Source organism: Siphateles boraxobius, unplaced genomic scaffold (genome assembly GCF_051911475.1).
Source record: "Siphateles boraxobius isolate OS27281-9 unplaced genomic scaffold, OSU_SipBor_1 204, whole genome shotgun sequence".
Lineage (NCBI taxonomy): Eukaryota > Metazoa > Chordata > Actinopteri > Cypriniformes > Leuciscidae > Siphateles > Siphateles boraxobius.
In genome coordinates this window covers 2,547,064-2,573,362 of record NW_027508816.1, presented here as the reverse complement: position 1 = coordinate 2,573,362, position 26,299 = coordinate 2,547,064, and the positions used below count along the sequence as shown (strand labels likewise).

General features: G+C 43.4%; 1 protein-coding gene across 3 annotated transcripts in view; it reads left to right on the top strand.

The window, feature by feature from the left end:
* The window catches only part of tp53bp2a (tumor protein p53 binding protein, 2a), a 38,902-nt gene that overhangs the window by 141 nt on the left and 12,462 nt on the right, over positions 1-26,299 (top strand). For 2 of the 3 annotated variants that reach the window (XR_013205996.1, XR_013205995.1), the window contains exons 1-14: positions 109-489; positions 1,677-1,824; positions 6,575-6,676; positions 7,750-7,817; positions 7,950-8,051; positions 9,371-9,545; positions 14,270-14,451; positions 14,949-15,113; positions 17,506-17,689; positions 18,873-18,923; positions 19,499-19,618; positions 20,302-20,426; positions 21,348-21,708; positions 24,366-25,111. Coding sequence is in view for 1 of the 3 variants with exons in the window: in XM_077237607.1 (XP_077093722.1) it covers positions 481-489; positions 1,677-1,824; positions 6,575-6,676; positions 7,750-7,817; positions 7,950-8,051; positions 9,371-9,545; positions 14,270-14,451; positions 14,949-15,113; positions 17,506-17,689; positions 18,873-18,923; positions 19,499-19,618; positions 20,302-20,426; positions 21,348-21,708; positions 24,366-25,111 (2,538 nt within the window). In the remaining 2 variants the exon portion in view is untranslated. Of the gene's footprint in view, positions 1-38; positions 490-1,676; positions 1,825-6,574; positions 6,677-7,749; positions 7,818-7,949; positions 8,052-9,370; positions 9,546-14,269; positions 14,452-14,948; positions 15,114-17,505; positions 17,690-18,872; positions 18,924-19,498; positions 19,619-20,301; positions 20,427-21,347; positions 21,709-24,365; positions 25,112-26,299 lie in introns of those variants that run through there. The other variant, XM_077237607.1, reaches the window with a different exon arrangement.

Sequence of the window (26,299 nt, the reverse complement as noted above, 5' to 3'; positions counted from 1 at the left end):
ATATATATATAATTTTTTCTTTCTTTTTTTTTTCTAAGCACAAAAAACAACATGTCGCCATCTTGGCTCGAGGTTTTCCAGAAGGATGAGCTTCCTTTGCGTGACGTCACACGCTCCCTCAGCAGCAACAGGCGTCAGCTCGAGAGCGGAGAGCGAAAGGAACATCGCAAGGAAGAAACAAACAATTTGGACTGTAATAAGAGACACTGAAAATTATCTTCCGCGTGAACATTTGATCGCGTCTGTGGTAAATTAAACGATATTTAACATTCGTGATCGGCCGTCCGATGTTCGCAACAGAAACTCTCGCCTATGGAAAGTTAGGGAAGGCCTCTGACGTCACACGCTTCGGCACTTGTTTTATCCGATAGGAAACTGGTGTTTTTCTCTAACATCTAATACCTTGATTTATAACTTTACTAAAACAGCGAACAATAAAACATTCCGATCCGGGTTGGGAAGAGATCCTCGGGCGCGAAAATGATGCCGGTGAGTGAAACTGGGTTGTTTTCATTTACTTGTTTGTATAAGATCATAAAAGCTCAGTAGGGTTTCTTCTTTTATATCTCATCTGTAACTTACTGTAGATGTATTATTATTATTATTATTATGTGTAATGTTGCCACTCATTGCGCATGTGACTGTATTAGATTAATGCTCATCGATCTCAGAAAGTAACATTGTTAATATAAGCAGTCTTTTTAGTTAAAAAAGTGTGTATTTTATATTTTTAAGACATTATTTACGGCACAAAAAAGTCATGCTTTTATTAATCATAATTATGACATAATATCACACAAAAGTCAGTCACAATTTCTACTTTTTAATCTCGATTATATGATTTAGTAGGCCTATGTGACTCATAAGTATGACATTTTTATGTCATAATTAAGATTTGACAACGAAAAAAAAGGAACAGGTAATTTTACCTTCAGCTTCTGTTCCTTTAGTGGTTTTTACAAGATTAATAATAAAGTCAAAACTGGATGAACCAATTTAAATTGGGGTTGCTTCCTAAGATTTTGGGCTTATATATTAATATGACTAATCATAATTATGATTATTTTAATAATGAAAATGTTATTGTAACAGGAATATTTCTTATTTTTATTTAGCTTTAATAGTATTTAACAACATAAGTAGTATCACTGTTACCATGACATTTTCACTATTAAAAATAGAGTATTTAAGAACAAATATAATAATAAAAAGCATTCAAAAAAACAGAGTCAATGTCTTTAATATGAAATATGAGCCTCTTATGCATCCTCTGTGGGAACAAAAAACTCCTGTACACTGTAGAAAATACATGTTATTAAACGTTCGTCTGTTGGACATAAGTTTGGGAAGATGTTTTATGTGTTGCTTGTACAAATGCAAATGAGACATGAGAGTTGTAAACATTCAAAGTTTTGTCTAAGTCTCCTCAACATGCCAGAGTCGCCGATTCAATTTAATGTTGAATAACACACACTCCTTCCATTAATAATAATGGCCAGTGCTGCGATATACACCTGCTAACATCCGTCGCCGTGATTATTGGAACGAAAGTTTCTCTCAAATCTGTTTATTATATACTATATCTCTATTATATATGCTGTACTTTTTGTTGTTGAATTTGTCACGGAGTTGGAAGAGCATGACGTGGATAACTGTCCTGTGTGTGTGTGTTGCAGATGTTCCTGACGGTGTACCTCAGTAATAACGACCAGCACTTCAGCGAGGTGCCGATCACGCCGGAGACGGTGTGTGTGGATGTGCTGGAGCTGTGCCGAGACCCCGGAGACAGCAGCTGTTATCTGGCGGAGGTGTGGCGAGGCTCCGGTGAGATCAGCTGCACACACACACACACACACACACACACACACACACGCAGGGTTTGACATTAACACACACTAACTGCGGGTAGACATCAGCTGGCGGGTTACACTGTCACATCACGAGCCAGTCTGGCGAGTTACTTATTATGTTCACTCACTTTACTGGGGAAGTTCGTGTAAGACAAATCTGTGTAGTTTTAGCACAAATACTCAGTCCTCATGATATATTAATACAGCGTATTACACAGAATCTGCTCATATCTGGATTACCTGAACACACACGTCACTACACAACAGCTTACACCGCGCTTGTTGATTTGCACTGAAGCAATAGCGGAGATTAAAAAGCATTTGGTGAACAGAAAAGACATTGATATTTTCCAACATCCTGCAATTTTTTTGATGTTCTTCGTAGTGTATTGATCTGTCCATCTAAAACACATTTTTGTTGATGAGGATGAAAGAGGAAGAGAGGAGATGCTGGATGACAGGATTTTGTTTGAGTAAGAAATTAATGTATGAAATCCAAATATTATAATATATATATATTAGTGGTGGGCCGTTATCGGCGTTAACGTGAGACTCTTATCGGGCGATACAAAAAACATCGACGTTATTCTATTCTCAAAGTTGGGTTGGGAGCTGGGTCTATACTACGCAAGCTAGGATGACTATCACCTTGATATTTTACCGCAGATGTATACCTGTAGGGGGCATTTAATACCAATATATTGAAACGTCTGTTTATCCATACTCCCTTAATAAAGGAGTCTAGACATTATAAAAATATCAGTCTATGCGTTTTACATTTAATATGAGGGAAATACTCATCCGTAACGGACGTGACACAAAAAACTTTAACTTTTAGGTGGCAAAAGTAATACTACCCACCGGATGAAGTAAGGTTGGCTCTCCACAGAACATAACAATTCAATTTGTCTTATTTTTCGTGAACGCATTTATGAGGGGAAACAGTGTTACGTGACGGTTCCCCGTTACGGACGCGAGCGCTCTGAAAGCGGCACTGAAAGATGCTTTAAAACTTTCACAGAGACATCCAACAGAAAGCACAAAGCCTTTCATTAAGGTGAATTTCGTTTTGTATGAATTGTATCTTAATTTTAATCAATGTTTCATCAACCAACTGCCTGGATTTAATAAATAAGATGTAAATATAGCAGACGATAGATAATCACGACCCGGAGGCGCCGGCGCGTGAACTGGAGCTCTTCTTACGAGTCATATGAACCGAAACAGCGTATAAGACCTGCTTGCCTCAGTGTGTGGCGTGAGGTGTGTGTGGCAGTGTGTGGCGTGAGGTGTGTGTGGCAGTGTGTGGCGTGAGGTGTGTGAGGTGTGTGTGGCGTGAGGTGTGTGAGGTGTGTGTGGCGTGAGGTGTGTGTGGCAGTGTGTGGCGTGAGGTGTGTGTGGCGTGAGGTGTGTGTGGCGTGAGGTGTGTGTGGCAGTGTGTGGCGTGAGGTGTGTGTGTCAGTGTGTGGCGTGAGGTGTGTGTGGCAGTGTGTGGCGTGAGGTGTGTGTGGCGTGAGGTGTGTGTGGCGTGAGGTGTGGCGTGAGGTGTGTGTGGCGTGAGGTGTGTGTGGCAGTGTGTGGCGTGAGGTGTGTGTGGCAGTGTGTGGCGTGAGGTGTGTGTGGCAGTGTGTGGCGTGAGGTGTGTGTGGCAGTGTGTGGCGTGAGGTGTGTGAGGTGTGTGTGGCGTGAGGTGTGTGTGGCAGTGTGTGGCGTGAGGTGTGTGTGGCAGTGTGTGGCGTGAGGTGTGTGTGGCAGTGTGTGGCGTGAGATGTGTGTGGCGTGAGGTGTGTGTGGCAGTGTGTGGCGTGAGGTGTGTGTGGCAGTGTGTGGCGTGAGGCGTGAGGTGTGTGTGGCAGTGTGTGGCGTGAGGTGTGTGTGGCAGTGTGTGGCGTGAGGTGTGTGTGGCAGTGTGTGGCGTGAGGTGTGTGTGGCAGTGTGTGGCGTGAGGTGTGTGTGGCAGTGTGTGGCGTGAGGTGTGTGTGGCAGTGTGTGGCGTGAGGTGTGTGTGGCAGTGTGTGGCGTGAGGTGTGTGAGGTGTGTGTGGCGTGAGGTGTGTGTGGCAGTGTGTGGCGTGAGGTGTGTGTGGCAGTGTGTGGCGTGAGGTGTGTGTGGCAGTGTGTGGCGTGAGGTGTGTGAGGTGTGTGTGGCGTGAGGTGTGTGTGGCAGTGTGTGGCGTGAGGTGTGTGTGGCAGTGTGTGGCGTGAGGTGTGTGTGGCAGTGTGTGGCGTGAGGTGTGTGAGGTGTGTGTGGAGTGAGGTGTGTGTGGCAGTGTGAGGCGTGATGTGTGTGTGGCGTGAGGTGTGTGTGGCAGTGTGTGGCGTGAGGTGTGTGTGGCAGTGTGTGGCGTGAGGTGTGTGTGGAGTGATGTGTGTGTGGCAGTGTGTGGCGTGAGGTGTGGCGTGAGGTGTGTGTGGCAGTGTGTGGCGTGAGGTGTGTGTGGCAGTGTGTGGCGTGAGGTGTGTGTGGCAGTGTGTGGCGTGAGGTGTGTGTGGCAGTGTGTGGCGTGAGGTGTGTGAGGTGTGTGTGGCGTGAGGTGTGTGTGGCAGTGTGAGGTGTGTGTGGCAGTGTGTGGCGTGAGGTGTGTGTGGCAGTGTGTGGCGTGAGGTGTGTGAGGTGTGTGTGGCGTGAGGTGTGTGTGGCAGTGTGTGGCGTGAGGTGTGTGTGGCAGTGTGTGGCGTGAGGTGTGTGTGGCAGTGTGTGGCGTGAGGTGTGTGTGGCAGTGTGTGGCGTGAGGTGTGTGTGGCGTGAGGTGTGTGTGGCAGTGTGAGGCGTGAGGTGTGTGTGGCGTGAGGTGTGTGTGGCGTGAGGTGTGTGTGGCGTGAGGTGTGTGTGGCGTGAGGTGTGTGTGGCGTGAGGTGTGTGTGGCGTGAGGTGTGTGTGGCGTGAGGTGTGTGTGGCGTGAGGTGTGTGTGGCAGTGTGTGGCGTGAGGTGTGTGTGGCAGTGTGTGGCGTGAGGTGTGTGTGGCAGTGTGTGGCGTGAGGTTTGTGTGGCAGTGTGTGGCGTGAGGTGTGTGTGGCAGTGTGTGGCGTGAGGTGTGTGTGGCAGTGTGTGGCGTGAGGTGTGTGTGGCAGTGTGTGGCGTGAGGTGTGTGTGGCGTGAGGTGTGTGAGGTGTGTGTGGCGTGAGGTGTGTGTGGCAGTGTGTGGCGTGAGGTGTGTGTGGCAGTGTGTGGCGTGAGGTGTGTGTGGCAGTGTGTGGCGTGAGGTGTGTGTGGCAGTGTGTGGCGTGAGGTGTGTGTGGCAGTGTGTGGCGTGAGGTGTGTGTGGCAGTGTGTGGCGTGAGGTGTGTGAGGTGTGTGTGGCGTGAGGTGTGTGTGGCAGTGTGTGGCGTGAGGTGTGTGTGGCGTGAGGTGTGTGTGGCAGTGTGTGGCGTGAGGTGTGTGAGGTGTGTGTGGCGTGAGGTGTGTGTGGCAGTGTGTGGCGTGAGGTGTGTGTGGCAGTGTGTGGCGTGAGGTGTGTGTGGCAGTGTGTGGCGTGAGGTGTGTGAGGTGTGTGTGGCGTGAGGTGTGTGTGGCAGTGTGTGGCGTGAGGTGTGTGTGGCAGTGTGTGGCGTGAGGTGTGTGTGGCAGTGTGTGGCGTGAGGTGTGTGAGGTGTGTGTGGAGTGAGGTGTGTGTGGCAGTGTGAGGCGTGATGTGTGTGTGGCAGTGTGTGGCGTGAGGTGTGTGTGGCAGTGTGTGGCGTGAGGTGTGTGTGGCAGTGTGTGGCGTGAGGTGTGTGTGGCAGTGTGTGGCGTGAGGTGTGTGTGGCGTGAGGTGTGTGTGGCAGTGTGTGGCGTGAGGTGTGTGTGGCAGTGTGTGGCGTGAGGTGCGAATGTATAATGTAGAGAGTGGTTCCGAAAATGGAGATAAAATATAAATCGGGCGCATTAAAAAGAAAAGAACGAGATAGTCTTTGTGTTTTATTTAACTTAAGCTTACTTGGCTTAACAAGTGACACATTATTACATATGCATTCATCAGATTATTTACGTTTTTTTTTTACGGTTTTAACTTTAAAATGACTTGGTAGCAGAGGGCCCCATGATGAAGCTCCGCCCCCACTGTACTGAGAGTCTAGCTCCGCCCCCTGCCCATCTTACCAGCGAGGTTATTTATTTGGGTAGCACACATACTGGACGCCTTCGGCAGAATTCAAATGAGCCATTTTAATCTAGATTAATTCCAAGATTACAGTGAGATTAATCTAGATTAAATTTTTTTATCTATGCCCACCTTTAATATATTTATATATATATATATACTTTTTTTCTTTCCTTTAGGCTAGTAAAAATTCTGAATAGCCAGTAACTTAAAAATTTAGTTGCCAATTTGGCCGGTGGGTAAAAAGTTATATGTTGCGCGACGGCACATGCGTCATCACTACGACACGGCATTGGTCCTGGCTTTTGTTCACACAGGGCGCGTCCCGGGACTGATCCAGCAATGCTACTAGGCCTCAATCCCGGCCCCCATCCCGGCCTCAATCCCGGCCTCAATCCCGGCCTCAATCCCGGCCTCAATCCCGGCCTCAATCCCGGGACGTGTTTGCGTTCACACCCAAGGCTCTAGCAATTTCCCAGGATCACCGCGCTGTGTGAAAGGGACTAATAATATCTTTATCTTTTGCGGTTATTTCTCAGCCAAATTTGATCTGCGATTCATTTGCGCTGAATTTAATTGATTAATCGTCACATCATATAATTAGTTAGATTAAAATGTTAATTGTGTGTGTGTGTGTGTGTGCAGAGCGTGCCGTGGGTGAGAGTGAGAAGATGATGGATCTGCTGATACAGTGGGGACAGACGAGACCTGAGGTTCGGTTCTTCCTGCGTCATGGCAGAGCATCAGGTACGCCACGCTTCACACACTGATCTCACAGGAGGAGTTCACTTCACAATCAAAATCTCCTGATAATTTACTCTCCTCCACGTCACCCAAGATGTTCATGTCTTTCGCTCTTCAGTGGAAAATAAATTTTTGAGGAAAACACTCCAGGATTTTCTCCATATAGTGACTTCAATGGAGTCCAACGGGTCGAAGGTCCAAATGTGAGTTTCAGTGCAGCTTCAAAGTCTCGACACGATCCAGCCGAGGAATAAGAGTCTGATCTAGACAAACCAGGGCACATTTATAACTAAATAAACATTTATACACTTTTAACCACAAATGCTGGTCTTGCACGTCCACGACTTCACGCATCACATTGGAACGGTCAGGTGGTCACCTGATGTAGGCAGAAAATGTGTCTAATTTTCTTCTTCAACTTCAAAATCATCCGACATTGTTGTTTTACCTTTTATTTATTTTGTAAATGGCGTTTGACTCAGTCTTTGCAGGTTCGCTTTGTAAACACTGGGTCTGTTCTTCCTCCTACGTCACGCTTGACCTTTCACCCTGATTACGTAATGTGTGTCGCATCACAGCTCGTGCAAGACCAGCATTAGTAGTTAAAAGTATATAAAAGTTTATTTTGCTATAAAGTGTGCGCTGGTTTGTCTAGATCAGACTCTTATTCCTCGGCTGGATCCTGACGAGACTTTGAAGCTGCACTGAAACTCACATTTGGACCTTCGACCCGTTGGACTCCATTGAAGTCACTATATGGAGAAAATCCTGGAGTGTTTTCCTCAAAAACCTTCATTTCTTTTCCACTGAAGAGAGGAAGACGTGATCATTTTGGATGACGTGGGGGAGAGTAAATTATCAGGAAGTTTTAATTCTGAAGTGAACTAATCCTTTAAACCAGACTCAGACTTTGAGAGTTTTATGCCGACTTATCCCAGATTTACCCCTCCTGAAAGAGTCTTGTGAGGAGTTTACAGATCAAATCTCAAGCCTCCCGATCTGATATAGCCTCTGATGCTAAAAGAACAGATGTTGTGTGCAGTATTGCTGTGGCTGAGCGTGTGCTTGTGTTTCAGACTCCAGGAGTTTGAGTCAGAAGAGGAACAGCGTGAAGAAACCCTCAGACAGACGCACGGAGAACGGGGTGAGTTTCACTCGCTTTCAAACGGGATCCAGGCGTTCTGTGACGAGCGCTTGCAGATGAAACTATGAGAGGAATGCAGTCGAGCAGGAAACGGAGGAGTGTTAACTGATGTGTGTGTGTGTGTGTGTGCAGGTGAGCGGCCCGCGGATGGACTTGACGCTAGCGGAGCTGCAGGAGATGGCGGCTAAACAGCAGCGTCAGATTGACACGCAGCAGCAGCTCCTGGCCTCAAAGGTACTGGAGAAAACCTCTCCGGGTTTAGAATATATAAACCAAATCTTATTTCATGAGTCATTTTTTTATAGAAATATATTTATTTATATATATACATATATATATATTTTTTATTTATTTATTTTTTATATACACACGGGATCTGTAAGAATTTTTATGTTTTTAAAACAAGTCTCTTCTGCTCACCAAGGCTGCATTTATTTAATTAAAAATATCAGTAACAGAAATAGACAATAAACAGTATCAGTAATATTTTTTGTACTTTCTAGACATCGAAGTATCGTGACATTTTTATACACGACTGTTTTCAACTTTTATAATAATCATAAATATTTCTTGAGCATCAGATCATCATATTATAGTGATTTCTGAAGGATCATGTGACACTGAAGACTGGAGTAATGATGCTGAAAATTCAGCTTTAATCACAGGAATAAATTACACTTTACTATATATTCACATAGAAAACAGCTGATTTACATTGGAAAAATATCATTAGCATTTTAATTTAATAAATAAAGCCTTGGTGAGCAGAAGAGACTTGTTTTAAAAACATAAAACATCTTACTGTGTAACTTTGTAAACAGTCAGGTTACCCACGCTTCTTTAAAGTGCTTGAAATTCAGACATGTGGATTCAAGGACCGGAAATTCTGTAAAAACAAACATGAACTTGAATTAAACATAATTTTTAATGAAAAATTGTCCTTTCAAAATATGTAGAATTAAAAGTTATCTTGAATATTATGCTATATATATAATCATATTTTAAATTAATATGTGTAATGGTAAATAATAATAGAACGTTTTTCTCCAGAGTGGCTATATATATATATATATATATATATATATATATATATATATATACATATAAATTAACTAAATTTATAACTTTTTTACAACAAAAATGAACCATCACTGAACTTACTTAAGATGGACTATGACACTATTTTCTTCCATACACAAACTTTGTTCTATTATTGTCCTGTTATCTCTGTAAAGCTGCTTTGAAACAATCTGTATTGTAAAAAGCGCTATATAAACAAAGGTGACTTGACTTGACTATAAATTTGACTCATCCCTTTTCTTAAAAAAAAAAAGGTTTTATAGTCTGAAATGTGAGAGTGATCATTTTATGAAACTTTTTGTTTTTGTCAAAGCCTGTATTATTTTATCTGTTGTTTAAATCATAATTGTTACATTCATTTTAGGATTTAGATATATAGATCTGGCTTGTGCTGGTCTTAAAAGTCCTTAAGTTTCCGGCAAAAGCCCCCGGCATCAGATGGTCACTGATGTCCTCTGTGTGTGTTGTTTCAGGAGCAGCGTGTGGTTCTCCTGAGGCAGCAGGAGCACAGGCATCAGCAGGCGAGGTCTGAGCAGCAGAAGCTCCAGCATCTGAGGAGTGCGGTGGAGAAGCAGGAGGAGCAGCTGAAGACAGTGCGAGCGCTGAAGGGGCAGGTCGAGCAGAAGCGCATCAGCAACGGGAAACTGGGTGAGCATCGCAGATCCTGCTTCTCCAGCGAAAACGACTCAGGTTCCTTGTGTTACCCATGCTCTCTGAATAGAGAACGAGACGCTGCGTAGGGATGACGCAATGGGAACGCCCTTAGGGCTTTGCTGATTGTCTGAACCCGTATAGAATCACGCCAATACATTGGCTGATGACGCGAGCGCCTCCTCAGCGGCGCTACGTCACTCACTCTTATACAGTGAACGTGCCATCTGCTCTTCAGATTTTCCACCAAAGAGGAAGAAGCTCCTTCAGCTGCGAGCGCAGCGTATCGTTCCTTATTCAGAGAACATGGGTTACGCAAATAACCCGAGACGTTCTCTTTCATAGGTTCACTCGACGCTGCGTAGCAATGTCGCATTGGGAACGGTATACCACAGGCACCAAGCTTAGCGCTGCCAGATCTGGCCCAACAAGGAACTCTCCTTTAACTTTTTTGTTTTGTTTTGTTTTGTTTTTTTGAGCCAGACCAAACTCAATTAGGACCTAAGCGACCAGTTTATACGGAAAGAAAACGGGAACCAAGGGCCGAATTTAAATCCAAGTTATAAAACCTGATAAAAGTGTGCAGAGGAACAACCTGCCGCCACACAAATATCTTTTAAAGGAACCCTCTTAAAAAGAGCCAGGGAAGACGCGATACTTCTAGTAGAGTAGAGAGGAAGCTTCCGCACCTCATAAGCCAAAGAAATTGCGTCTCTCATCCAGTGAGAGTTCCTGTGCTTGGAGGCGGCGAGCCCTCAGCGCCCGGCTCCAAAGCGTACAGACAACTGAGACGACTTGTGCCACTAGCTGGTGCGGTCCATATATGCCTTTAAAGCCCGAACAGGGCAGAGCAAATTGTGCTTTTTCTCCTCAGCAGAGGAAAAAAAAGGGGGAACGAAAGGGTGAAGCACGACCACTTGAGAGAGGAATGATGTGGACAAAACTTTGGGGACATAACCAGGTCTGGATCGTAGAAACGCCTTCACAAGGCCTGAGGCAAACTCCATGCAAGGCTCACTCACAGAAAGATCCTGCAGATCCCCCACGCGCTTGGGAGAGGCCAATGCTAACAAAAAAGGCCTTGCTGGCGATTTAGGTGGGACACCACTGCCATGTTGTCCGTCCTGATTTACAAAAATAACTCAAAACTAAATAATAGAATGAAAACAATTAAAGAAAATAACAGTGTTTCTGTTTTAATCCGCAATATCAGTGTGTAAAGCAAGATACATGGTTGAAAGTGTGATGCAATGTTGAAGTTGAAATGTAAATGCAAAAGGTAACAAAATACAATGCAAGCAAAATCCAAAAGCAAAGTTCCCTCCCCCTTGGCTCAGTTGGTGATCTCTTAAGAAGCGTGTAAGGCACGGTCACAGTTGTGTCCAGTTGACTGCCAATTGAGGTAATTAGTGGGCTCAGGTACCATACAGCAATTCCCAAAACCAACAGCAGAGGTCGTCACACAATGACATGACAACCCATCAGGGCCGGAAGAAAGTGATCCAAGGCCAGAGATGGCTTGTAACTCTAGGCAATTTATGTGCCACGAGAGAAGCTCGCCCGTCCAAACACCGCACGCCGGTCTGCCCTCGAAGACCGCATCCCAACCAGCCAAAGAGGCATCCGTCGTGCCAACCTGGCGATGGCAGACTACGCCCATCTTAACCCCTAGGCCGCGTGTCCACCAAAGCGTTTTTAGCCAGCTGAAAACGCTGGATGCTCTGCTGAAAATGCCTAGCTGTGGGCGCTTGAGAGCGTTTTGGCAGCGCTGCGTTTTTTCAGTTGAGACGATTCGTTGCTATGATACAGAATAGCCGCTGCACAGTTTACTTGTAACTGATTTCGCAGATAATTTTGTTTCATACTAAAAATGTATTTTTCATCCATTTTGTTCGGTTAGCTCTGCTGGTTGACGTCGTTGTACAGAAAGAATGTTGTGACAGTTGGTCGTGTGGTATTTGTCCCGCCCCTCCTCCACTGTGATTGGACGGCTGTGTAAAAAGTGACAGTGATGAGCGCAGCGTTTTACCCAAAGTTGAACATTTTTCAACTCTCGGCGACCAGTAAAAAACGCCGGGCGCTCAGCGCTTGAGCGGTAAATACACGCTCAGCGCCTCGTTACGCTCATGGCGTTTAAAAAACGCGGCGCTCCCATTGAAAACAATTGGAATTTTACGCCAGCTGCGTGAAAAAACGCTTTGGTGGACACACGGCCCTAGAAGCAAAAAGGGGGTGTCTTTCCACCTCTAAAGAGCAACTGTGCGACACTCTTAGCAGGCGGAAGGCAGACCAAGAAGGTCGGATGCCCCTGAGTTTCATCCACCACACTAAGGGTTTCATATGAAGGAGACCCAAAGGCAGCACAGGAGAGGCTGCTGCCATGAGCCCAGAAGCATGTGACATAAGCCCACCGCAACTTGATGGCCAAGCCTGAAACGGGCCAAGCACGCATGGAGACTGGAAACTCGAGCAGGGGCCTGACGGGCCTGCATCGAGAGAGAATCGAGTTGGACACCCAGGAAAGTGGTCTGCTGAGAAGGAGTTAAGACACTCTTCTGAGTATTCAACCTGAGACCAAGAGTCCGGAGGTGGTGAAGGACGTCCCTGTGAAAACACACATACTCTCTAGAATGAGCCAGTCATCTAGATAATTTAGCACATGCACTTGGAGAATGTCCACGGAGCGAAAGCTAGACCAAATGGAAGTACCCCTTACTGGTACACCTTTCCTCCAAAGGCGAACTGGAGGAACTTCCTGTGCCGTGGAACGACCTGGATGTGGAAATAGGCGTCCTTCAGGTCCACCATGACGAACCAGTCCCCTGTTCGAATCTGCGCCAGGATAGTTTTTTTAACGTCAGCATCTTGAACTTCCCTTTGTAGAGGGAAAAATCAGGCGAAGGCCTTCTTTGGGACGAGAAATTAGCGGCTGAAGAAGCCGCGGTCCAAGTCCGAAGGAGGAACCTCTATCACTCCCTTCAGGAGGAGGGACATCACTTCTTGCTGCTGAACAGAAGCTTCTAGGGCGCTGTTCGTGACAGTGGGGTGAGCCCCATCAAAGCAAGGAGGATTGCGGCGGAACTGGAGTGTGTATCCGATTTGGATTGTGCCGAGAACACATCGCGATACACCTGGCAGAAGTCTCCAGTCACCAGACTCCCTGCGTGACTGCCAGTGAGAGGTGGTGGGCACAGAGCTAAAACAACTGGAGGAGGGCCTGAGGCGTCCTCTGACGGTGAAGATTGACCCAGAAGGGTCACTGAGGAGGTCTCTCTCATTCTGGGGTCTAGCATAGAGGCTGGAGCATTCAACACGGGGAGAAAGCCAGATGCGTCTCCTTCCATGGGTGAAACAGCTCGAGCGAGAAGATGTTTTGAGGGGAGATAGCCTGGAGCGTCTCTATCCTACAATACAGGAAGATGGTTTTGGCAGGCTGACTCTGTATCCCCAAGCGCGCATGGCGGGGGGTATAACCGATTTTGATCTGGAGAGCAGCTTAAGGGGAAACAGATACGCTTCAGCGGTCTGACCCTCCCTTCTGAGATGGGGGAAGCTCTCCGTTTCCTGACACGTGGATCAGGAACACCCCTGCGAAGCTTTAGCTGGCTACCACAGGTCAACGCATCTCCGGAGGCGCTGGCTGGGCATCGGATGGCCATGAGCTCCTCAGACCTTGCGAGGTGGGGGATATCCCGGCTCGTCACTCCTTCTAGAGGCCTTTTTCCGGTGTGCGAAGCGGTCTCTGGGCGCGGGAGGAGTAGGAGGGTCACAAGCCCTCCTAGTCATAAACTGCTTAAGGGCAGCCGATTCCGTCTTAGCAGTTTGGAATTTGTTAACCACTGAATTGACCGCCTCTCCAAACAAACCTGACTGGGAGATTGGGGCGCCCAGTAGGAAGACCTTCTCTTTTTGTGGATTTCTGTGAGATTTAGCCATAGGTGGCACTCAACAGCCACCAAACCTGCCCAATCGTGCATGCAGTGTGCTTAGTTACACGCAGCGCAAGGGCAGTAGCTCTGCGGAGCTGCTTGACCGCTTCCGTAAGGCCCCCGTGCTTTTCCATTTGAAGGCCTTCTGAAGTGAAGCGATGCGTTTGTGTAAGAAAAATATCCATATTTAAAACTTCATAGACTAAAATAACTAGCTTTCGGCAGACGGCCGCACATATCAATTTACACCAAAAGAGTAAGCCTTGAACTTGACGTGTAACATAATGATGGCAATTGACCCCTCTCCCAGTTCAAACAAACAGGGCTGGGCAACCGTGTTCGTCATTACGTTCTGTGTTTATTATGTATGTTTTTCTCAGATGAAACTGTAAAACGTTGATGAAGTGACGCTAGAGATTAAAATTTTTTTGACAGATTCCGCGTTCTTCAGTAAATTCCGTTTTTATGACTGGATTCAATTGTTCGTTTTCTGCATCGTGGAAATCATTGGGCCCTAGTGTAGTTTTATTTCAATTAATGCTTATTTTATGGTTTGAATTTCAGTGTTAGCTAACTATAATAACCTTACTACTGACTTTGATGGTGTTTACTTTTGAAGGTGTTTACGTGGTGCTTAAGTAGACTATTGAATCTAAATATAAACACGTATTTGTTATATCTGAATAATCATGTGGAAATGAATTTGGTGGATCATGTACTTATCCAAAAAGCAAATTTGCAGCTAAGGATCTGGAGCTCATCAGTGTAAGTCATACTGTGTGTGTGCTTCAGTGGAGCAGGTGGAGCAGATGAACGGGCTCCTCCTCCAGAAGCAGAAGGAGCTGGTGATGGCCGTGTCTAGAGTGGAGGATCTGAGTAAACAGCTGGAGAGCCTGAAACTCGGGCCGATGGACTCGCTCCAAAAGGACCCGAGCTCAGGGGCCGAGCTGGACCGACTCTACAGGGACCTGCAGGTACTGCCCGAGAGAGTGTGTGTTCACAGCATCTGACTGTGTGTGTGAACCTGTGTTCAGAGCATCTGACTGTGTGTGTGAACCTGTGTTCAGAGCATCTGACTGTGTGTGTGTGTGTGTGAGTGAACCTGTGTTCACGGCATCTGATTGTGTGTGTGGTACAGTGGTCTTTTTGATGGTTCTCACAAGGAAAATGTATTAATAAACATAATAAATTGTGTTTTTTTGAACATGTAAAAATGCAGAAAGTTGTGTGTGATGGGTAGGTTTAGGGGTTGGGTTAGTGTGTGTGTGTGTGTGTGTGTGTGTGTGTGTGTGTGTGTGTGTGTGTGTGTGTGTGTGTGTGTGTGTGTGTGTGTGTGTGTGTGACGGGTATTTTCAGGGGTAGGGTTAGTTTAAGGGGACAGAATATACAATTTGTACAGTATAAAAAGCATTACATGGAGAGTCCCCACAAAGATAGCATACAAACGTACGTGTGTGTGTGTGTTCACCAGATAAGGAAGAACATGAACCTGGAGCAGAACACCAGACTACAGCAGCAGAGAGAGAACTTGAACAAGAGGAACCATGAGGTGGCCAACATGGACAAGCGAGTGAATGAGCTGCGAGACCGCTTGTGGAAGAAGAAGGCGGCGCTACAGCAGAAAGAAAACCTTCCCGTGAGTGACGACACTCGTTACACTCATTAAAGAGGATCTGTTCTGCTGTTTTCCATCACATTTTGTTTATTAGGGCTGTCAAAATATCTATAAACCTCAATTTGAATTTCTTTCTTAAATATTAGCGAAATTCGAATTATATTTGAATTCTAGAGGCAATACTTAATGTTAGAGGATAAAAGTACTGTGTTGTCTCCTGTGCCCACAAGAGGGTTTAAACGAGCGCAATAAGCAAAGTGTATATCAGGGTTCCCGCGGAAAGTCTTAAATTAGATTTTTAAAATATAAGGCCATAAAAAGTCTTATTTTTACTTCTGAAAGGTCTTAAATTTTAGATGACACTTCGACTTAGACATATCTAAACGTTTTCCAAATTAAAACTATCTAATTAGCGTAGTATTATTTTTTATTATTCTATCTTTGTGGATTTACTTGTTCACGTGACAATTCGCATCACATTGGCGGCAGAATAACGTCTGTCTCCTGCACGCGAGAGAGGAGAGAAGAAGAAGAAAGTTGGCAAATGTCAGTTCAGTTGTAAGTTCATTCTTTATGTGCGTAGAGGTGTGCGATGTGTATTGTCTACTATGATATTGTAATCATTGTTTTAACGATGTATGAGGCACTGTGAGCTGACATCGCGTTTGTCTCTCGTGCTTTCACTGCGTGATGTGTGCAGTTATAGGCATGTCCCCAAATTAGTTTTTGTCTTATATTTATATCATATTATGTTCTTATATTAGAATATCACATCAGTGAGTGCCGTTTTCCCATGCACAAGTGTGATATATTTATGTTATACAATAGTTCAATTAAAAATAAATTAACATTGTGAGTTACTTTTTAGACACCATATTGTCAATATTGTTTGTTTTCCCTTTATTTCGCCGACTAGAATTTCAAAATGAAACCGTAGCAGAGTCTAAATGCAACAGACATCGATGATTTCTTGACTGAAATCCACGTTTTGAACGAGTCATTTTAACGATTAAAATGAACAATCACTTGTTTCTTTCCCGAATGAATCAGCCGTTTGAACAAATCGGTCGAATGAATGAATGAATCCCTCAACATTAACACAGTGACTTGCCGCCGCCTACTGGCGGTTTCAGTTTCATATTTAAAGTACCCTTTAATTAAAACGTTAAAATTAGAAATCATTTCATATTTAAATATTGAATATTGATTTAAAAAAATATATATCTATAGCATGAAGTGTAAATATTAATGCCACTTCTGATGCCGCTTCTGTGTCACCTCTGCACTGCAAAGATGTATTTTGATTGAATGATTTACTTTGACTGGTAACGGTGGTACTGTATAATTGTGTAATTAAGTATTATTGTATAAATAAGTATAATTACTGTATAATTTAATTTGAATAATTTGAATGTTAGTATTTGACATAAAAGGTGATGCATAATTCTAAATGAGTTTTATGAAAAAATTTCCATATATTGGTGAAAATGCCCCTGGAAATCAATTTAAGGTGGCAAATATTGCACATTAATTAATCATTTCTGTCACTGCTGTGAACTGACCACTGCATAGAATATGAAAAATATGAATATCTTCGTGAGTCTGCTGTCAACAACAGGCCTAAACCAGCCATGGCACCAGCACAAAAACACAATCAGTAAAATATCATTTAATTATTATCAACAAAACGTTTAAAATATCGAGATATATTTTTGTCAGTATTGCACACCGCTAATGTACAGTATTCATTTTGATTTCTTCAGGTCTTAAAAAGACTTAAATTTGACTTTAAAAAGAGTGCAGGAACCCTGGTGTATGTATATATATTATATATAGCAGCGCTTCTGTGTTGTACGGCAGACACATCACACACATGACCAGCGTCGGCCAATAGTGAGCCTACGTGTGACGTACAACACAGAAGCTTATGCTGTCACACTAGTGAACTCACTCGAGGCGCACAGAGAAGGACATCAATAGTTGAAATAAAGTCGTTATTTATGTTTATTTTTGCGCACAAAAAGTATTCTCGTCGCTTGATAAACTTAAGATTGAGCCACTGTAGTCACTTGGACTATTTTAACGATGTCTTTAATAACTTTTCGGGGGCTGGCAAGTTTCAATCCCTTAGAAGCCTACGGAGGAGTGATCCAGCTCTCAGATTTAATCACAAATATCTTAATTCATGTTCCGAAGATGAACGAAGGTCTTACGGGTTGAAGAGGGAGAGTAAATACTGACAGAATTGACATTTTTGGGTGAACTATCCCTTTAAGATAAGAGCTGTGTCACATGTGAACACACTACTTGTACTACAAAATGGCATAGAATAGTGCACAAGTACGCGATGTGGGACGCACGTAAGGTGTGTGTGCTGATGTGCTCAGTGATGTGATTGAGGTGTTCTCCACAGTGTCCTCCCGATGGCCAGCCGGCTCCGCTGACAGGAGTGTCCCGTGTGGCGGCCGTCGGCCCGTATATCCAGTCCTCCACGATGCCCCGGGGCTCCAGCAAACAGGACCTGCTCATCAAACACACTTACCCAGAAGGCAGTGCAACGGTCCCGCATCAGGAGAAGAGCGCTCATCCCGCAGCAGGTTTGCACACACATTCACATCCGAGACCCTGGGCCACAAAACCAGTCACAAGGGTCAATATTTTTAGATTTATATTTACATTGTGAATAAAATAAGCTTAGTAAATAAGCTTTCCATTAATGTATTGTTTGTAAGGATAGTGCAATATTTGGCCGAGATACAACTATTGAAAATGTGGAATCTGACGGTGCAAAAAAATCAAAACATTGAGAAAATTTTGCAGCATCCACTCAAAAAAATATGTTTTTATATATATTTACGGTAGGAAATTTATAAAATATCTTCATGGAACATGATATTTACTTGACATCCTATTGATTTTTGGCCAAAAAGAAAAATCGATAATTTTAACATGTATTGTTGGCTATTCCCACAAATATACCGTGTGACATGTGACTGGTTTTGTGATCCAGGGTCACATTTGAGGAGTTATTTTAGACCGAGAAGATCTATGCAAATAATGTGTCATTTTTTTATAAACAATCTGATTAAAATGCATTTTATAAGAATACAAATAGTAATTTGTATTTTATTAGCATTCATGGTAAACAATATATATTAGATTTAGATTTATATACACTACTGTTCAAAAGTTTTAGATTGTTAAGATTAATGTTTTTGAATGGAGTCTCTCATTTATCTGATCACAAATACAGCAAAAAATCAAATATTCTGAAATATTTTGACAATTTAAAATAACATTTCTAAATATTTTCAAATACAAATAAGCTGTGTATTCCTGTGATCGAAGCTGAACTTTCAGCATCATTACTCTTCAGTGTGAAAAACATTTAAAAATCGTACAGATCAACGTAGTGTACACCTAAACAATTTATAAGATTTATAGATAAATATAATATAAATTGTTTACGTTTATACATAAATGTAAAATATTATGTTGGCTTTAAGAAAATAAATGATATAAAATTAAAAGACGTTTATTTTAAATGGATCTTGCAGCTTTTTAATGGGGCAACAAGATATGATAGGTACGTCAGAACAACGCTTTTGATAATCTTTCAGTGTGCGAAACATCATAATATTATGATGCACTTCTGAATGATGTGCTTAAAGCAGAAGTTCAGTGCACAGAGAAGAGATCTTGTGCTCAAACACCTCGTGTGTTATATCTGTTCTGTTGGACGAAAGCAACAGATATGAGCTGCGTTTCATTTATCATCAGCTAATGCCAAGATCCGAGGCCGTGATAGGAGAGAGGGCGGCATCAGCACTGGTAAGATCATTCGTCTCTGCTTTACATGAGTGTGTTTCTGCAACTTACTTCAGTTTCAGTTGCTCAGTGTGTGCGTCGGCTTGCTGAAGAGACACTGCGGCGATCTGGCACAATAATAAAGTGCACAAAAACATTTATGGTGCTTTATAATGTGTTAATAATTGCCTTTTGTGGAGCTTGACAGTAACAGCCGTAAGTAAGCACTAGGTATGTCAATTTAAATAAATTCCTATAACCGCCGTTGTTTAAATTAACGATCAAGTAATTAACCTAACCTCTTGCCTCTAATAAACCTCTAAGTTATCACGTTACTTAACCAGCACTTGCTGTAACCCACACACATTTATTTTACAGTGAATATGACCATCTCTTAACAAGTGCTTTTAAATTTACTGACATATTATAAGTGCTCTATTTTCATTGCATGAAATAATTTCAGGGAGTCCAGAAACAGTGACACTCATTTAGAGAAAAACTGGAGCTTTGCAGAGCTTTTACATGCTCAAACAGCAGCATTACACACTAAAGAGAGATGAACATGGAGAACAACATACAGGTGCTCTTTATTTCTGCAGGTCTGCACTCAAAAGTGTCCTCAAAGCCGTCTAACTGGAGTGCGGCCAATGCGAAGTCCTCCATTAATGACGGGTCCACCAGTCTCCCACGCTTGGTGACCCAGGCATCTAATAACCCAGGTGACCCTCCACACCCCTCATCCCTCAGCGGTTCTGTACCGCAGACTCAGGGCTGTGCACACCTGGCCTCAGATCCGATAGCTATCTGATTTATCAAAGCCATTCCATGGACACCTGGACATAAATGTGTTTCCGCAAAACGGATATAAAACCGATCTTCAATTCCTGCTCTATATGCAGATTTAATGGAGTTCACGTCACCGAAAGCAACAGATTTGATTGCGTTTTATTGATCATCAGCTAATTTCATAATCAAAGACTGCAGTAAGAGAGAGCAACAGCACTAGTAAGAGCATTTAGTTTCTTTACTGTGAATGAAGATGATTGTGTGTTTAGCGTCTGCTACTTACTTTCACTTTTGATTTGCGATAGTTTGCACATTGGTTTAATGAATAGATAATCAGTAGCGCGACATATAGCCTAAAACACGCTCACACGTTTATTGTTTAGCATTGCTGGGAGTAGTAACATTTACATATGTGGTTTCAACAACCAGATGCATTTACACTTCGTCTGGAGCGTCACAGACCTCCTCCTGAAGTCGTTTGAGTGATCGTACAAAACAAAACAAAAACCCGATCGGATAGCTATCAGATCACAGAGCACGCATGAAGTGTCCAGTGTGAACAGCCCCTTAGACTCGGATCATGTATTGTGAGTTGATACATGTGCTTGTGCTCCAGATAAAGCAGAGGTGCTGAAACGGGACCCCAGGGTGCGCCCCGCCTCCATGTTTGAGTCCATCGAAGCGCCCGCAGCTTCTCTACGCAAGAACCAGAGCAGCGAGGACCTCGTCAGAGACGCACAGGTACTGGACACATGTGCACACACACATATGAGTGTGTTTTACTATACTTTTAAAAAACAAAAAACATAAAAACAGTGAAATATTATTCCAATGTAAATCATCTGTTTTCTATGTGAATATATAGTAAAGTGTAATTTATTCCTGTGATCAAAGCTGAATTTTCAGCATCATTACTCCAGTCTTCAGTGTCACATGATCCTTCAGAAATCACTATAATATGATGATTTGATGCTCGAGAAACATTTATGATTATTATCAATGTTGAAAACAGTCGTGCTGCTTCATGTTTTTGTGGGAACCGTCAGATTTTTAAAAAAAGAAAGAAATTGAGACTTTTATTCAGCACATACACATTAAATTGATCAAAAGTGACATTTTTAATGTTACAAAGATTCTATTTCAAATAAATGCTGTTCTTTTGAACTTTCTATTCATCAGAGAATCCTGAACCATATTTTCCAAAAAATATTTTGCTGGGAAAACTGCTTTAAACATTGATAACAATAAGATTATAATCTATAATAAGAATTAAGCGCAAATATACATTTCTAATAACTCTGCATCATATCATCATATTATACTGATTTCTGAAGGATCATGTGACACTGCAGACGAGAGTAATGATGCTGAAAATTCAGGAATAAATTAAATTTTACTATATATTCACATATATATGTGTTTTACATTCTAATAATATTTCAAATAAATGCAGCCTTGGTGAGCAGAAGAGACTTCAATATATTCCAAACGTTTGTCCTGCAGTGTGCGGTCTTTTCATCTCAATATGCAAGAAATTCAGCTTTGGAATAAATACATTACTATATATTCTCATAGAAAACAGCTGTTTTACACTATTGAATTACAAACGTTTGGCCTTTTGTTGATATTTAAAAAGTGACACTGATGTTTCTTTACTCTCAGAGCGCCGTGAAGAACACAGTGAAGGTTCCTCCTCCAGTTCCCAGTAAACCTAAACAGGCCGGCCTGCCCAAGACGGGCCTCAACGCCGGGACCTTCCCAGGCAAAAGTAAATCCTCCCAGCAGCCTCCCACTGGTTCCCAGCATGCTTTACCACAGGGTAGTACCTTACCCCTTCCCTCGAAGCCCGAGCCTCCTCCGGCCGCCACCGTACACCCCTTCAGTCCCGATCCTCCCGGGGCCAAAGAAGTCGTGCTGAAGCCCAAGATGCTGGACACCAGCTCCATCTACAACATTTACACGCAGCAGAGCGTGACGGGAGCCCTGGGCCGCGCGCAGACCCGCAGCAGCAACTTCATCAGCGGTGAGTCCGGCACCAGGGCTGGACTGGCCATCGGGCATACCCGGCACTATCCCGGTGGGCCGACGTGCTTTTTGGGCCGATGCAGATCATTCTTTAAAAAAAAAAATTTTTTTTTGTCTGAACGGCCCATAATACTCGTACATCGGCGGGCCATTAGTTTAGTTTTGCTTAATCGGCGGCGCTGGGATCTTTGTGCCGGTGTAATGCATTGGACAAAAAAAGTCAGCGTAGGTTTTGTTTTTTCACAGACCGGCCCATGAAACACGTAGATGAGCGGCCCATTGGTTCTTTTCTTGATTGACACTGGGCTTGTCCGATCCCATCTTTAAACTCCTCCCCCTTTGGGCTCTGAGAGAGCGTGCAGTGTCAGTGTGTATCTGTCAAAATAGTCAGAGATGGAGAAGAAACGCAAAGAATGTGCAGAGAAATAGCGTGAAAAAAAGAAACGGGCCCTTCAAGTGTCTGATGAGGATATTGAGGAGGATCAGGAGAGAATGAGTGAGTGTAGAGAACTGTGGTAAGCAGAACTATAGGCTACTTTCAGAAGAACACTGAGGCGATGAGCGAGGAACCCATTACCCAGTTACGCATTATTTACACATCTGCATAGTTGACGATCAGGGGCGGTTCTAAGGTCAGTGGGTATTCGGGGCTTTAGCCCAAACTAAAATTAATTATTTAAATTAATGAATTAATTACAAAAGCAATTTAAGGGAATACAGAAAAAGTATTCCCCCGAACAGATTTTCAGATTTTTCTCCCCCGAACCCCCCTAAAGGGACAGAGGTCCGTTCACCACAGATTTACCAAAAAATCCTGTGTCACACACTGGTATTGCTATGCCAATGCAGCTTCTAGCTTGTTTTAGGATTCATCATTGTAGAGTAGTTCGATTTGTATTTTACAATTAGTAGTTATTTCATCTATTAACTCTTACTCATTCCTACTCACTCATAGTCTACATGGCATTAGTGGTTTTAATAGGAGTTAGTATACATATTCAGGGGCGTGAAAAGATTGGTTGTGTTTATGATTATATGTAGTGGGCCAGTCTCGGCCAAAATGCCTGGGCCGATTTTTAGTCCCAGTCCAGCCCTGTCCGGCACGCTTTCAGCATGACATTCAATCGTTTAGCAGAACGACTTATACAGGGCGACTTATTACAACTGTAGCCTATAGGCTGCTGTCACTTTAAGAGGTGCACGGATCCAATATATTGATACACATGTGCAGCACAGAAAACAGTCGTCTCGTGCTTGAATGGTTTACTTTAAAGTCATATTGAAATGCTCACAAAATAATCGAAAAGAATTTAAATTTTATTACAAGTATCCGATTCCGGTTGTCAAGTGTTTGGAATCGACTTTCGATTTCCAACCCTAGTCAGGCCCGTTCTCAGCAGGACATTCAAATCATTTAGCAGAGCGACTTGCAACAGATTACATACAACATACATGACTGGATCCGTTCCTTTCACATCAATGCCGAAAAAAGTCGTCATTCCATATCTACTAATAATATTTCTTAGTAAGATAATATTTAAATCATTAGATTTGTGATCAAAGCTCTGTAGTTTTAAAACATATAATGCAATCCAATACAATGATGATTGAGAGATGAACAAATAAACCTTCCTCAAAAGCAGAAGAAATTAAGATTTACTGCTCAAAGAAGGCGGAGCGTCAGAGCCACACCCACCTACTACATCATCACCACACCGACCAATGGGAGTTTGAAGGTGTTTACCAGCCAAAGCAAACTTTACCAGAAAGATCTCGATATGAACTCCCAATTTGATCTTCGTTTTGGCCTGATTTTGTTCAAAATGAATTCAAGATTTTGCTTGAAGTATATCAAAGCGTTAATCTAGCTTGCCATTGTACACTACGAATATTGTTGGCTCTGTGAGAAATTGCTTGTTTGGATAAAATGCTTAAAACAATATCGTTGGAATCACTTTCGGAACAAATTTATCCAGCGGATCAACCCTAAAAACATTGACGGCCAATCAGAATCCATCGTGCTGTAATAAACTCGAGTGTTTAAAGTGGCAGACAAGCACGAATAAACAGAACGATATCGTCCGCTGGAGTCGACGCTAATAAAGTTATTAATATTTAGGAGGATCTGTTGACAAATGCAATATCATATACATAACAATGTTTTCAGTGGTGTATAAAGACCTTACATCATGAACTGTTATGTTTTTATTACCTTAGAATGAGCCATTTCTTTCTACACACACAGCGGGTCCCCTTACATCGACATGTTTCTACGTTGGCCCTGAATGGACAAACGTGTTTCGTCACTATGTTGTTCTTCGTGCAAAGAAGCTGCTAAAGTCAGCGAATAAAACACTGACACAATGATGAACAAGTCACAATAATATTCACAATATCATATCGTTTTACTGAATAATTAAGTAAACCCTATTTCTTAATTTATCTTTAAGAAACCCCATTGCTTAACTGGCTACTCTCTGCTGTCTCAGATGATGAAATATTTTCCTGTTGGCCACCGTAACTTCTGTTGGTTTCATTTCACAACCTCACTACTAGATGCTGCTAAAAATTACGCACTGCACCTTTAAGAATGTAAAAAAAATAATAATTGTGAATTTTTTTTTTTCATTTTTCATCATATTCCTGTCCATGTAGTTTACGGGAAGCCAGTGACGTCCACAGGCCAGCCGTCTCAAAACCAGCTCCCTGAGAACCCGTATCTGGACCCGCCCAGTGTCCCCGAGACCGAGAAGGACCACAGTCCTGCTCCCGAAACTCAGGAGCCCGAGCGCATTCCCAGACCCCTCAGTCCCACCAAGCTCCTGCCCTTCATCACGAACCCCTACCGCCACCAGAGCGACGTGGACCTGGAGGCTCTCCGCAAGAGACTCTACAACGCGCCGAGACCCCTGAAAAAGCGCAGCTCCATCACGGAGCCCGAGGGCCCCGGCGGCCCCAACATTCAGAAGCTCCTGTACCAGAAGACCACTCTGGCCGCGATGGAGACCACAGCGAGTCCTGCGGGAGACGAGGAGAAGCCGACGACGACGGCGAGAGCTGAAGGAGCGTGCCTCCAGCGACCGAAACCGACAGAAACGGAAGCAGAGAACGTCCCTCCTCCTCCTCCACCACCGCCTCCACACCCGGCTCCACAACCCCACGCTGCGATCTTCCCTCCACCTCCGGCTGAACAACCCCACGCTGCGATCTCCCCTCCACCTCCTCAGCCGGCCAGCCCCCCTCCTCCTCCTCCTCCTCCTCCTCCTCCTGCTGAGAGCCTCATTGAAGACTTCCCTCCATATCCTCCACCTCCCTATCCCAGCGGAGCCGAGCAGGAGCCTCCAGAAGACACCTTCAACATGAAGCCCCCGGAGGTCACCGGACAGGTTCCCTTTCCACCCGTAAGTCCTGTCTAGTGAACACTTGATATTCACACATTTCAATTCAATTACAAAGATTTCGAGATTCCACAGGTTTGCAGTGGGATTCAATTTCAATCTCGATTCAGTTCAATTCACAGGCTTGCAATGTGATTCAATAACGATCTCGATTCAGTTTAATTCACAGGCTTGCAATGTGATTCAATTCCAATCTCGATTCAGTTCAATTCACAGGCTTGCAATGTGATTCAATAACGATCTCGATTCAGTTTAATTCACAGGCTTGCAATGTGATTCAATTCCAATCTCGATTCAGTTCAATTCACAGGCTTGCAATGTGATTCAATTTCGATCTCGAATCAGTTCAATTCACAGGCTTGCAACGTGATTCAATTCCGGTCTTGATTCAGTTAAATTCACAGGTTTGCAATGTGATTCAATTCCGGTCTTGATTCAGTTCAATTCACAGGCTTGCCATGTGATTCAATTTCGATCTCGATTCAGTTCAATTCACAGGCTTGCAATGTGATTCAATTCCAATCTCGATTCAGTTCAATTCACAGGCTTGCAATGTGGTTCAATTTCGATCTCGAATCAGTTCAATTCACAGGCTTGCAACGTGATTCAATTCTGATCTTGATTCCGTTAAATTCACAGGTTTGCAACGTGATTCAATTCTGATCTTGATTCCGTTAAATTCACAGGTTTGCAATGTGATTCAATTCCGGTCTTGATTCAGTTCAATTCACAGGCTTGCCATGTGATTCAATTTCGATCTCGATTCAGTTCAATTCCGACATTGATTGATTTGTATATGTGTATCAGGTTCAGTGTTTTTCTCCAATAATCTCTTTGAACTGAAGCTGTAAACTCTACAATTAACAGCTGATCTGAATACAAACATTTAAATTACACTCAAGGCAGTTTTTTTACTTTCTACTCTAATACTCAAATATAAACATTAGGGATGTGACGGTGAGGATATTTTCCCACCGGTTAATCGACGTGTGGTAATGCCGGTATCACCGGCGGGGGCTTTTAAATCATTCATTTAAAGGCAAACGTAAAATGCGCGCGTTTGCACAGGTATTCATATTGGTGTGGTCGTGCGGAGCAGCACTGTTTTGTTATTGTGCCCTGAATCGGCGCTAATTTGAAAATAAAACTAATTTTTTTTTACAACGCTTATACAAAGCTGGTGCGGCAGTG